We start from the raw sequence: 12,148 nt of genomic DNA on the forward strand, positions 1-12,148 counted from the left end.
TTCTTTGCTTCGTTTCGTCTTATTTTGACAAATAAAATGTTTCTGCTGGGAAACTTTCTGCCAGCTTCAGCGCCATATATCCAGTGGGAGCATTAAAATTGGACTAAGATTGGCACAATATTCGAAATCATTAGGTCAACATTGTTCTACAATATTGTGCAAATTTCGGAAATGATACCGCATGCAATGCTGGGCCCACCATTTGTAGCACTCATTGGAACAAGATTGTTTACCAATATTGAAAAAAGTTCGGAAATGATAACGCCATGCAAGCTTGGGTGAATCACAATTACCAATATTTAGCGGAGGTTGAGCCAATGTTGGATCTGACATTGGAACTGATAAAAAATATGACAATCATACTCCTCTCTCTAACCGCTATTTCGATGCAACACAAGCAATGAGAGTCGGAATGGGAAGAATGTTTTAACCATTTTCCATGATGCCTATAGACGCACATAAACATTATCAAATAACACATTTGAAACAATTTTCGCTGAAACTTTCATCAAGAGACATGGTAGTGTCTCGACGGCAAGTACATAAAAGTAGAAAAAGTCATGCCTATACCGCCGTCGAGGCACTACTCTCTTATACAGCTAATTGGGGCGTCCCAATTTTCAAACCGATTTTTCTCCGCGAATAATCCATTGCCATTATTTAAGTAAAGCTTTTTTTAACGTGGTTTTGAAAAAGCTGTTATTTGCGCCTAAGAACATCAAAATCGGTTCATGCAATCCAGAGATCTCATACTCTGTTAGCTATATACAGGGTGTCCGGTTAACTATGGCCAATCCGGGATATTCGGATAGAGGGTAAAATTTCGAGTAAAAAAGTTCGAAACACTTTTTTGCTAGCACCTATAGTTAAAAAGTTATTTGCAATTAAAGATTATTGATATTACAGTAGCCTTTCTTAAAGAGGAAGATTGTTTTGGTCGCATTAAAAGGCCAAAAATGCTAAGATTCTGTGAATTAAAATACTAAGAAAGACACAAAGCCAAACATCCACTTGAACCTATTCAAGTGGTTGAAGGCCGATCGAGAGTGTCGAGCGCGAACTCCATAAAAACAATCAAAACATAAACAGTCTTGACAAAAGCTATAAGTTAAGAATGAAACTTTTACAACTTTCATTTAATAAATGAATTATTTATATTTTTGTATTGTACGTATTTTGACGATGAAAATGAGTCCAAACTTAACATAATTACTGCTAATTTTAGCGATACTATTAATCATTTAAAACTTTCAATTAATTCTAGAATTGACGTAATTAAGTTGTGTTTGGACTCAATTTCATTGTAAAAATAAGCACAATTCAAAAATATAAATAATTAGTTTGTTAAACGAAAGATGCAAAAGTTTCAATCTTAGCTTATAGCTTTTCTCGAAAGTGTTTATGTTTTGATTGTTTTTATGGCACTCGCACTCGAAACTGCCGATTGGTCTTCAATCACTTCAATAGGGACCGTGCACATCAACACAATGACAGTGAGATGAGAATGTGTATTGGTGTATATGCATACTATCAGCGCAAACTATCGGTCAATTTTCGCAGTTTTTGAGTGTAATTTATTTATACGTATATAGTTACACATTGACACTTCTCTATCATTGTGTTGATGTGCACGGTCCCTATAGGCTCAAGTGGATGTTTGCTTTGTGTCTTTCTTAGTATTTTAATTCACATAATCTTAGCATTTTTGACCTTTTAATGCGAGCAAAACAATTTTCTTCTTTAAGAAAGGCTACTGTAATATCGATAATCTTTAATTGTAAATAACTTTTTAACTATAGGTGCTAGCAAAAAAGTTTTTACAACTTTTTCACTTAGATTTGTGTCCCCTGTCGGATGGTATAGGCATGGCCATCGTTCGTGGGACACCGTGTATACTAACTGCAGTGTATTCAGGCACTAGCGAGAAATCTTCATCGACGACGCCATCTAGGAAAACATTTAGTAAATAATGAAGCTTGGTGACCAAGCTTTAATTGGAGATTGGGTCAACTTTTGTATTACAAGCATAGAATGAAGGTTACTGTATCTGTATACACATCTTCCTGTTAAGATTGATAAAATTTTTAAAAATACTTGCTCCGAAATAAACGAAATTATTTAGTATTTATCATGAGACTCAATAGTTTTTTACTAATCAAAAGTCTTCCAAGCTAGGATAAACTGTTGAGCATTGAGTAATCATCCAAGAATTCTCAAATAATTATTTCTGAATGACGGACCAAGCAGTTTTCAACATATAAAATTTTAACTTTGGAATAAAATCGTTTTTTCAGATGGCCCAATATTGCAATGTTTATAGAAACAAGATTAGAAACATCCTTTTCAACATTGGATCAAGCATTGTACCATGCATGGGTGAAGTTAGTAATTGAGTATCATTTTTAATAAAATATAATGCACTTTTATCACGCTTGAAACAAGAATGTATCAAGGATCAGTATAACATTAATTTTTGGGGTTTCCCAATCATTGGTCACATATAAAGGCTCAATAATGTACTTTTTAATATTAAAATCTTGAACCAAGGGATTTTTATCGGTAATCGCTAATCAACGTTTACCCAAGCTTGTGCCTATTTCGAACATTGGGTATACATCCGAAAGTTCCCGCTGGGGCATTTGGTTTTTAGGATAATAAATATTTCCTGACGGTAGTCTATGTTTAAAATATTTCCTTGGCAAATAACTAAAAATCGTGTAATGCTCTTACCTTTAGTTGCTGGTAAAATCTGTTGCCCAAAAGTCTCTATTCATAAAGAATGATAATAGCATTTAAATAAAATGAAACGTGAATTCACTTTCTGCTTTCCAATGCATCGGTGCCACAAAAAAATTAAAAAACACTACTAATCACTCATTACATAAGAAGAAGGTACGAGCACTGAATGCACACGACGTTCAATGGTAACTGATATCGTTTGCAATTGTGAACATGTATTCCTCCGTGGTATTAGCGATTCTTATGTTTCTTAATGAAAAAATTGAATGCACTTTTCGGTTGTTTAGCTGATGTCCAAAGGAGTACATAGTAACAGAGCAGTATAAGTAAGCACGGTGGGGGAAACACCGATTTCACTTTTGTTACAAAAAGAAATAGTTAAGGAGACCGCGTTCCCTAAAAAACGGCATACCATTGGATTCGGCATAAAAAATTTCTATAAGGAAGAGTCATTTTAAAAAATTCAAAAAATTTCCTGCTATCAGATATTAGCCTGGAATTGATTTACTGCACTATAGCCTACTTTAAGCGTTTGACGATCTTTCTATGTAAAAAAAATATTAAAGAGACCGCGTTCCCTAAAAAGCGGCATACCATTGGATTCAGCATGAAATTTTCTATAAGGAGAAGTCATTTAAAAAAATTACAAAAATTTCTTTCTTAGTTAATTATGATTTAAAAGATTCGGAAAATAAATTTCCTGTATAAACTATTTTTAATGATTCATTTACACAATTAATGTTTTAAGGATAAACTGTTTCCTTAAGAACAATTGCGCATAATAGCTATTTGGCAGTGCATGTAAAAACATTTATTATTTATTTTAATAAATGCAGCGTATACCGGGTGTCGCGCTAGTTCAGAGCGTCTCGCTAGCGAAACTTGCTGCTGGAAAGTAGCTGCCAACTTCAGCGTCATGCATTATGGCACTTTCGACAGCACACTAGTGCTATTTATATTTTCCTTTCATGAATTTAAATTAGGAAATACACCAATTAATGCAATGGAAGCCTCTCTTTTTAGATGTACAGCTTTCACTTCCTAAATTTATTGACTGTATGACCCATCACATGTAAAATATTGCAATCATGAACTCATTTCATATTTACAGATCTACATGATATTGTTATAGTTTTCATTAACTATTTGATTTATATTTCTAAAATTGTATGCCAAAAATGACCTACAAGCCCTTCGCTTTTAAAGGATTTGCTTAGAAATTCGTCCCTTTATCTACCATTTTCTTAACTGTTACTCTGGATATCAACTATGAATCAGGGCTCTTCTTCAAAGAAACTAGTGCTGTTTGTATTTTGTTTTCATTAATATAAACTAAAAAATACACAAATTAATGCAATGGAGCCTCTCTTTTTCAGATATACTGCTTTCAGTTTCCCAAATTTATTCACTGTATATTCTATCGCATGGAAAATATTAAACTAATGACCTCTTCATTATTTCATTTCGAGATGATGTTATCATTGTATTTATTATTTAATTGACTTATGTATTTAAAAGAATTTATGCCCAAAATCACCTACAAGCCTTTCATTATCAAGAATTGGCTTCCAATTTTTTCAATTTCTCCACCTTTTCCTTAGGGTTAACTTTCAACATTAACTTAGCATTATGGCTCTTTCTATGGTAAACTGGTATCATTTCTGACTTCTTTTATTTAATATTACAGTTCAAGCCTGCACAATGACACAATACACATTATTATAATTCTATCTGAAATAAAATTTCACTAAGTACCAAAAAGTATATTACATACTATATTATAAAATTCAATGTTATACTTATAAAAAATTAAATTTGGATATTTTTTTTGAAGATAATAATAATTTTTTCTACTCTGAATTGGGAAGCGTAGATAAGTATTTGGTTTCAATATTTATTTAAAATAAAATTGAATATTATTTAACGATTAGCAAATATTTATCTACTTTTCTTTAATTGTAGTAAAAAGAAAGTTTTGTCTCCTGGAAAATAGTTTTTATATATGATATAGCCTATCGGAGAGTTAAACTCCACATCAGTTTAAAGAAAAAAAATTTAAACATGCATTTTGTTAATGATTTCAATACCTGGAAGTATAGCATATGATTTTCAGATATCATAACAATTTCTTGCAACTAATATGTTCCTGATAATCACCAATGCACATAAATATTGAAAGGATACTTCTCTTTGGTATAGTGTTGAAAATATGTAAATATTAATCTTACTTTATCCACTTAGCTCTATCCTCAATAATGAAAATAGAAATCTTCTATTTTAATTTATCTGAAAAAGAAATTTCACAAGGTACCACAAAGCATATAACCTCCTGTATTCTAAAATATTATGTTTTACTTATCTAATAATTATCGACTCCTTATGTCATCATTATTCGAATTTATTTATCATTTTTAAAATTAAACACATTCATCTAACTTAACAATGAACAACCTCACTGTATTAAATATACATAGAGCCACAACCTTACATTACAATTGACAGTTAACAAGTCGCCGGATTAGTTATATCGATTACATCGATTTTATTTGATAGTTCACAACCATGAATTTGTCGTTGAGTTTAATCGGTTGGCAACGCTGAGAAAAAATGACGTCATTTTCCTCTTAGCGGCCAACTTCAGCCCGAGACATACATACATTCTGACTGGAGAAGAAGATTATGAAGAAGAATCTTAACTCTCGACATATATATATATAGCTAACTGAGTATGATATCTCTGGATTGCGTCAATCGATTTTGATGTTCATGGGCTCAAATGAAAGCTTGTTCAAAACTATTTTAAGACAAGCTTTACTTGAATCATGATAATGGATTATTCACGGAGATAATTTGGTTTGAAAATTGGGACGCCCCAATTAGCTGTATAAGAGAGTAGTGCCTCGACGGCGGTATAGACATGTCATTATCTACTTTTGTACGTACTTGCTGTCGAGACACTACCGTGTCTCTTGATTTGAAGAATAGACTTGTTTGCTTGTGAAACCTTAGTAAATGTAAACGAGTAGCCACATTCTAACACTTCCGGTACTATTTTGCACTACAGATGCGTTAAATATATTTTTGCTCAATGATTTTGGGTTCCAAATAATCGCAAATGATTACTATAAGAGATTTTTGAAGAATCGTTTTTTTGATGCCCCAGAGCGTAAGAAAGTTGAAGCAGAGGCTTAAGTTAACTCTTCCGGTGCTATTCTCTAGTGTAGTTTCTTTAAATATCTTTTGCTCAGCTTTTCTAGGTTGGTAAAGTGATATCAATAATAAATTTCATGAGTTTTTAAGAAACTAATTTATTTGCTCCTTGGGTATTGCAGCGGTAATGTTGACATTCTCCTGCTGCTCCTGACGGATACGATGATAGTTGTATCTTCTTTTCCGTCCACGCTTTTAAAAATATCTTTATATTTTATTAAAGCAAAACAAAAGCTGAAAAAACCTTGTATTTTTTTTTTATTTATTTTTCGATTTTTAATTTTTTTTCTTTTGGGGGTTTCTAGGTTAATGTAAAGTTGGACCCTCCATTTTATCTGTAATTTCCTGCTAAATTATTTGAGCAAAAAATTCAATTTTTTGGCAAATAATTAACAAAAAAGGAGCACTAAATTTTCCCACATTCCAAATTTTATTCAGCGCTAAGAGTGGTTCTAGCTTAATATACATGAAAATATTGCTGATTGCATCGGTTTGCAAAGTGCATACGATGCTTATAAAGACTGTCAAAAGAGGAATGGTGGTAAAGACGTACGACTGCTGGGTTTCAAGGATATTAACTCAAACAAATTATTATTCATATATTATGCTCTCGTAAGTCATTAATATATATGCATTGATTTTTATGGAACAGCATAATTTTGTAATCTAGGTGCACTAATATTACACCATAGAATAAAGCTATTCTACATCGAACTAATTGCCATGAATTTCCAGAAGCCAGATTGGGGGGAAACTTTTCAAATCACAATAATTTTGGTGATGTATTTGGTTGTTAACCAGGCATACGCATGAATTCTTTGAAAACATGCTGCATTTTGCAATAATCAATTTATACTCATTCTAAAATTATTGTAAAACTTGTAATAACGAGCAAAACAATATAGAATGAAGATATTTTTTGTTAAATTTCAATCTTGTTGCTATAGAATTAAATTTATGAACAAATGAGTTGTGGAAAAAATCAAGACTTAACTATGACATCACCCTTAAATTTTCAGCAATATACGTGACAACGGTGACATAAAATTTGTGATAAAATTGACTTATTTCTATCAATAAATGACGCAAAGCTACCTTTATCTTCCTTTCCATACGTTATAAAAAAGAACTTTGATAATTCAAACCACTAATATTTAGGTGATATATTTTGTAGGAAATAACGTATATATTTGTAAATTTTGAAATGTAACAGTTGAAGGAATAAGAAAGTGAGAAATATTAAAACTAGTTTGACTTTAAATATGGGTCAGTCTTTAATTTTTATTTTATTAATGTAAGTAATCTCTTCATAATTAATTTTCATTTTACTTACATATAACTAAAGTTTAAAATATGTCATTGTTTTCTTAGAACGATAATTCTTATTGTAAGAATAGGATATGCCTATAAGGTTTGCACAACAGAAAAATGCATAGAAATTGGTAATAATATGAACAGCTGTTTAACAGTGAACGAGAATTTCTAACCCATAACATTATTTTTTTTTTAAGCAAATGAATTCAAGAAGGTAATGAATACTTCGATTGATCCGTGCGATGATTTTTATGGATACATGTGTGGGAACTGGAATAAATACCATCCGGTTTCTAATAATGATCCGTATCGATACATTAATAATATGTATTCTACTATAGAAGACACAATGCGTTTGCAAAAAATTGGTAGGAAAATAATGAAAATTGAATATTGGTTCATAACTAATCACGAATAATATATATACATATTTTATTTAGATATTTTAACCAAAAAATCGAAATCAGAAATTAGTGTAGCTTTAAAAAAAGCCAGGGAACTATTTAAACTATGTATAAACGTTGGTAAGTTTTTCATTTGTTACAAATAGTCTTCCTTATAATAATGAAAAGTTTTAAAACTACTTTTTACATAATATTAGAAAAAATTAAAAAAGATGAAGCAAAGAGTTTACTGGATAATTTGAAACAGAATGGAAACTGGTTATTATTGAATCCAGAACCTGTATCTAGTTTTAAAATCAATTGGCAAAAACATCTGAAAATGGAATATCAATTTTTTCCATATAATCCTCTCTTCAAATTAACCATTTTCTATGCTCTGCAGCATGTCATCGTTCGAGTGATTATAGTATGTTATATAAATATAAATATATACAGAATTATAGATTAACATTTCGTCAGAAGCAATAATGAGTTTTGGATTCACAGATTGAGAAACCTAAACAATTTTTGTCTGAATTAATTAATGTGGATGACCAAAGGAAGAAAGACAGAATCGCCGCTTATAAGGAGTACATTCACGACGTTGCATCGTACCTTAGAAAAGAAAGTGGTAAAAGTAATGTTCATAAGGGTATGGACAAAGAGATAGACGAATTGATCGAATTTGAATTAAGTTTGGCTAAGGTCATAATTATTAAAATCCTCTTCCAACATCACGAAAAATCTGGAAAAATTGTTGAGGAAACTGTTAAATTTGTGCACCATCGCGTTGTTCAATAATTGTAGGTTCTACACAGAATTGAAACGGTTTCATAAACAGTTTTTCGTGATGTTACAGCAAACTTAATATAATCACTTTAAAATGCATGAATTGATTATAGAAAACAAAAACCCTAAAAATCATTGAATCTGTTTGTCAACTAATATATAATTTTACAGACAATAGAAAGCAGAAATAAATTAATGTCACTTGAGGAGTTTCAAATTTATTATAACAACATTGGAGGAAATCACTCAAATGCTAAAGTAATTTGAATCCATTAAAATTATCACCTGAAATTATCAAAGGGTAATTTACTTAACTCCTTTTTCAGATAGACTGGTTAGAAAAAATACAGATATTATTTAAAGAGGCTGAAATTGCATTTACAACATCAGAGAATGTACTAATTCAGGACTTGGGATACTTGGAGCATTTGGTACAGGTTTTAAAGGTCACCAAATCTCGTACAATTGGTAAAATAAATGACAGACTCTCCTTATACAAAGCCTTAATCAAATTCTAATTTTACGTTCCATTGTTTACTGTAGCTAATTACATTGTCTGGAATTTCATACGTCATAACATTAAATATAGTGGCAAAACCTTATTGTCAATAGAAAAAAAATTTAATGATAAAGTATACGCAGGCCAACTACCAGAATTCAAAAGGTAATTTTCTAATGTTTAATATATTTTCATTTAAAATAATCTTAATGCTTATATTTTTACTGCAGAGAATTCATATGCTTGATGAATCCAAATTTAGATAAAGCTATTTCACTGGAGTATATAAATCGATATTTTATTAAAAGTAACAAAGACAAAGTAAGTGTTTCTAGGTACTAAATTTCCAAATTTGTTGAATAAATATAAGACATTTGTCCACAGGCACAGAAATATATTGACCATATTTTAAAAGTATTCGAAGATGGTTTAAGCAAAGTTGACTGGATGGACCCGGAAAGTAGACAAATATCTGTTGAAAAAGTGCAAGCTATTAAAACACTTGTAGGTTATCCTGACGACTATACCTCAGCTGTCATTGATAAGTATTATGAGAATGTAATATATATTTTTATAAGTATCAATTCTCCCCCTTGAAACTTATCTCTCAATAGTTTCATTCAATAGAAGTAGCAGCTATATGGAGAGCTACTAACAAAATATTTAATAAGATTATCTGGTCGACTTGAAAAGGCTTTTTTTACGTGATTCATCAATCATATAACTATATTTGTGTATTTTATTATTTCTTCCATACCTGCTAATTCTATAGGGAATACCATTTATGACAAAAAAAACGCAACATTTTTCAGTTTAAACTCGGGTCAGACTACTTCGAAAGTATGATCAATTTTGAGAAATTCAAATATTTTATTGAGTTGGACACATTGCAAGCAACTATCAATAGAACTCAGTAAGATTTTTAAGAAACTAAGAATCTCTAATAATCTAGGAAATATTAATTTCAATAAAATAATTTCTTCGCACATCATACATTTTAGATGGGACGTAGAACCAACGGTGGCAGATGCTTTTTACAAAGCAGCAAAAAATGTTATTAGTAAGATAACTTTTTTGAAATCCAATGCAATAATTATTAACAATTAAATTCGATTAAAAACAACAATAATAAATACTTTTTCAGCTGTGCCTGCCGCTCTTTTGCAGCCCCCTCTTTTTGATCCAGATACACCAGAGTATGTCTCAATATAATCAGATAAATGTATACAATACAAAAAAAATTTGAAAGTGTAAAAATGATATTTTTCTTTCCAGAGTATTCATTTACAGTATGTTTGGATTTACTGTGGCTCATGAGGTTTCTCATGCTTTTGACCCTCTTGGTTAGTATAATTCATTTCTTAAATATTTATAATTAGCAATACAAGAAAAAACAAGATGTCAAACTCGTAATATAATTGAAGGTATTACATGTAACAAAGAAGGAAAGGTTGCGAATTTGTGGTCACATCCTGTACACGAAACTTACAAGGGAAAAGCTGTCTCTATTATAAATCTATACAATCGATTTCCAATTCCAGAACTGTTTATTGGAGGGAAACCTGTTCATGTAACTAATAATGGGTCGATAAAATTAAAAAATTTTCTCAATTCTCCTTAAAAATGTAATAAAAACAATTTAATTCTTAGACTGATGGAGAAAAAACTTTACGAGAAAACTTTGCTGATTTAATGGGTTTGCAAAAGGCATACGACGCTTATAAGGACAATCAAAGGAAGAACGGTGGTAAAGAAGTGCGATTGCCGGGTTTCAAAAAAACTAGCTCTGGCAAACTATTTTTCATGCATCATGCTCTTGTAAGTATTTATTAATTTTATTTGCATTCTTTCTTTCCTACGACAGCGTTATTTTTCAGTTTAGATGCAGTAATATTACACCAAAGAATAGACTTTGCATCCATCTAAATAATTGTCATGCATTACCGGAAGTCAGATTGAGGGGAGCTATCTCGAATCACAAGGATTTTGGTGATGTATTTGGTTGTAAACCAGGCACACCCATGAACCCTTTAAGTTCTAATAAATGTTTCATTTTAACGTAATCATGTTTCTGCTGCTTCTAGAATCATTGTAATTCTTGTAGAACAAAAAGGAAGTTACTATAAAATAAAAAAATTATTTTGTTCTACTTTTTTTTCTGAACCTTTTATATTTATCGTAAAACGACTCGTGAAAAAATCTAACCAAAAGCCTTATATTAATTCTATAAATATATATTCAGCAATATACATACACTACCGGTCAAAAGTTTAAGACCACTTGAGAAATTTGGCTGAAAAACAGTTGCTTCTTTAAACGCGCATAGCTTGATAATGAAGAAAGATAAAAGAAAATTCGAAACACCATTGGGAAGGTGATGAAATTCTGCATACGATGGAATTAGATTCATTTCCTAGAAGCTGATAATTACAGAATTGCAATTAAATAAAAATGCTGCTAAATTAAAAAATTTTAATTTTTCGTTATGTCAATTCAACCGGCTGCAGCACTTGTAATAATTATGGTAACTATGTGAAACTTTGGTGAGATAAAGCTCAAAGTTTTAGCTTTAATTTGAGCCATCACACGTAACGATATTCATCGCATTTACTTTATTTTCATAACGTTTTTCTGAGTAATGTCGGGAAAAATTTTAGACCGAAAAACAACTGCCCAAGCATTTAAGACAATTTCAGATCGAAGAATCCGTCGGTATATTAACGACTTATTCTACTTATTCCATATTGCACTTTTATTTAATTAACACAAAGCACTATTCAATTTTAAATTAAATCAAAAAATGTAGAGTAATAATTAACCAAATCTATTTTATTAATTCGAAGCTTTACAATTATCATATTTCTTTTAATTGAATAAAAGTGCAATATGGAATAAGTAGAATAAGTCGTTAATACCGACGGATTCTTCGATCTGAAATTGTCTTAACTGCTTGGCCAGTTGTTTTTCGGTCAAAAATTTTTCCCGACATTACTCAGAAAAACGTTATGAAAATAAAGTAAATGCGATGAATATCGTTACGTGTGATGGCTCAAATTAAAGCTAAAACTTTGAGCTTTATCTCACCAAAGTTTCACATAGTTACCATAATTATTACAAGTGCTGTAACAGGTTGAATTGACATAACGAAAAATTAAAATATTTTAATTTAGCAGCATTTTTATTTAATTACAATTCTGTAATTATAAGCTTCTAG

General features: G+C 30.8%; 1 protein-coding gene across 2 annotated transcripts; it reads left to right on the plus strand.

Moving 5' to 3' along the window:
• The first annotated feature begins 7,102 nt into the window (after positions 1 to 7,102).
• On the plus strand, positions 7,103 to 11,084 carry LOC136781203 (neprilysin-11-like). 2 transcript variants are annotated; one of them, XM_066740004.1, is made up of 18 exons: positions 7,103 to 7,243; positions 7,321 to 7,391; positions 7,461 to 7,631; positions 7,704 to 7,787; positions 7,865 to 8,073; positions 8,154 to 8,351; positions 8,607 to 8,693; positions 8,762 to 8,903; positions 8,979 to 9,099; positions 9,165 to 9,255; positions 9,319 to 9,492; positions 9,747 to 9,847; positions 9,936 to 9,994; positions 10,079 to 10,130; positions 10,210 to 10,277; positions 10,359 to 10,504; positions 10,585 to 10,752; positions 10,812 to 11,084. In XM_066740004.1, the coding sequence occupies exons 1-18, from the start codon at positions 7,212 to 7,214 to the stop codon at positions 10,995 to 10,997; spliced, it is 2,160 nt and encodes a 719-aa protein (XP_066596101.1). In that variant the 5' UTR covers positions 7,103 to 7,211; the 3' UTR covers positions 10,998 to 11,084. The 2 variants fall into 2 exon arrangements, with proteins under 2 accessions (XP_066596101.1, XP_066596102.1); XM_066740005.1 differs by having other exon boundaries at positions 10,817 to 10,959.
• Positions 11,085 to 12,148: the final 1,064 nt, after the last annotated feature.

The sequence above is a fragment of the Prorops nasuta genome, unplaced genomic scaffold, assembly GCF_024137725.1.
Source record: "Prorops nasuta isolate Cenicafe-Biocafe unplaced genomic scaffold, Cenicafe_Pnas_1.2 PNAS00022, whole genome shotgun sequence".
In the NCBI taxonomy this organism is placed as follows: Eukaryota; Metazoa; Arthropoda; class Insecta; order Hymenoptera; family Bethylidae; genus Prorops; species Prorops nasuta.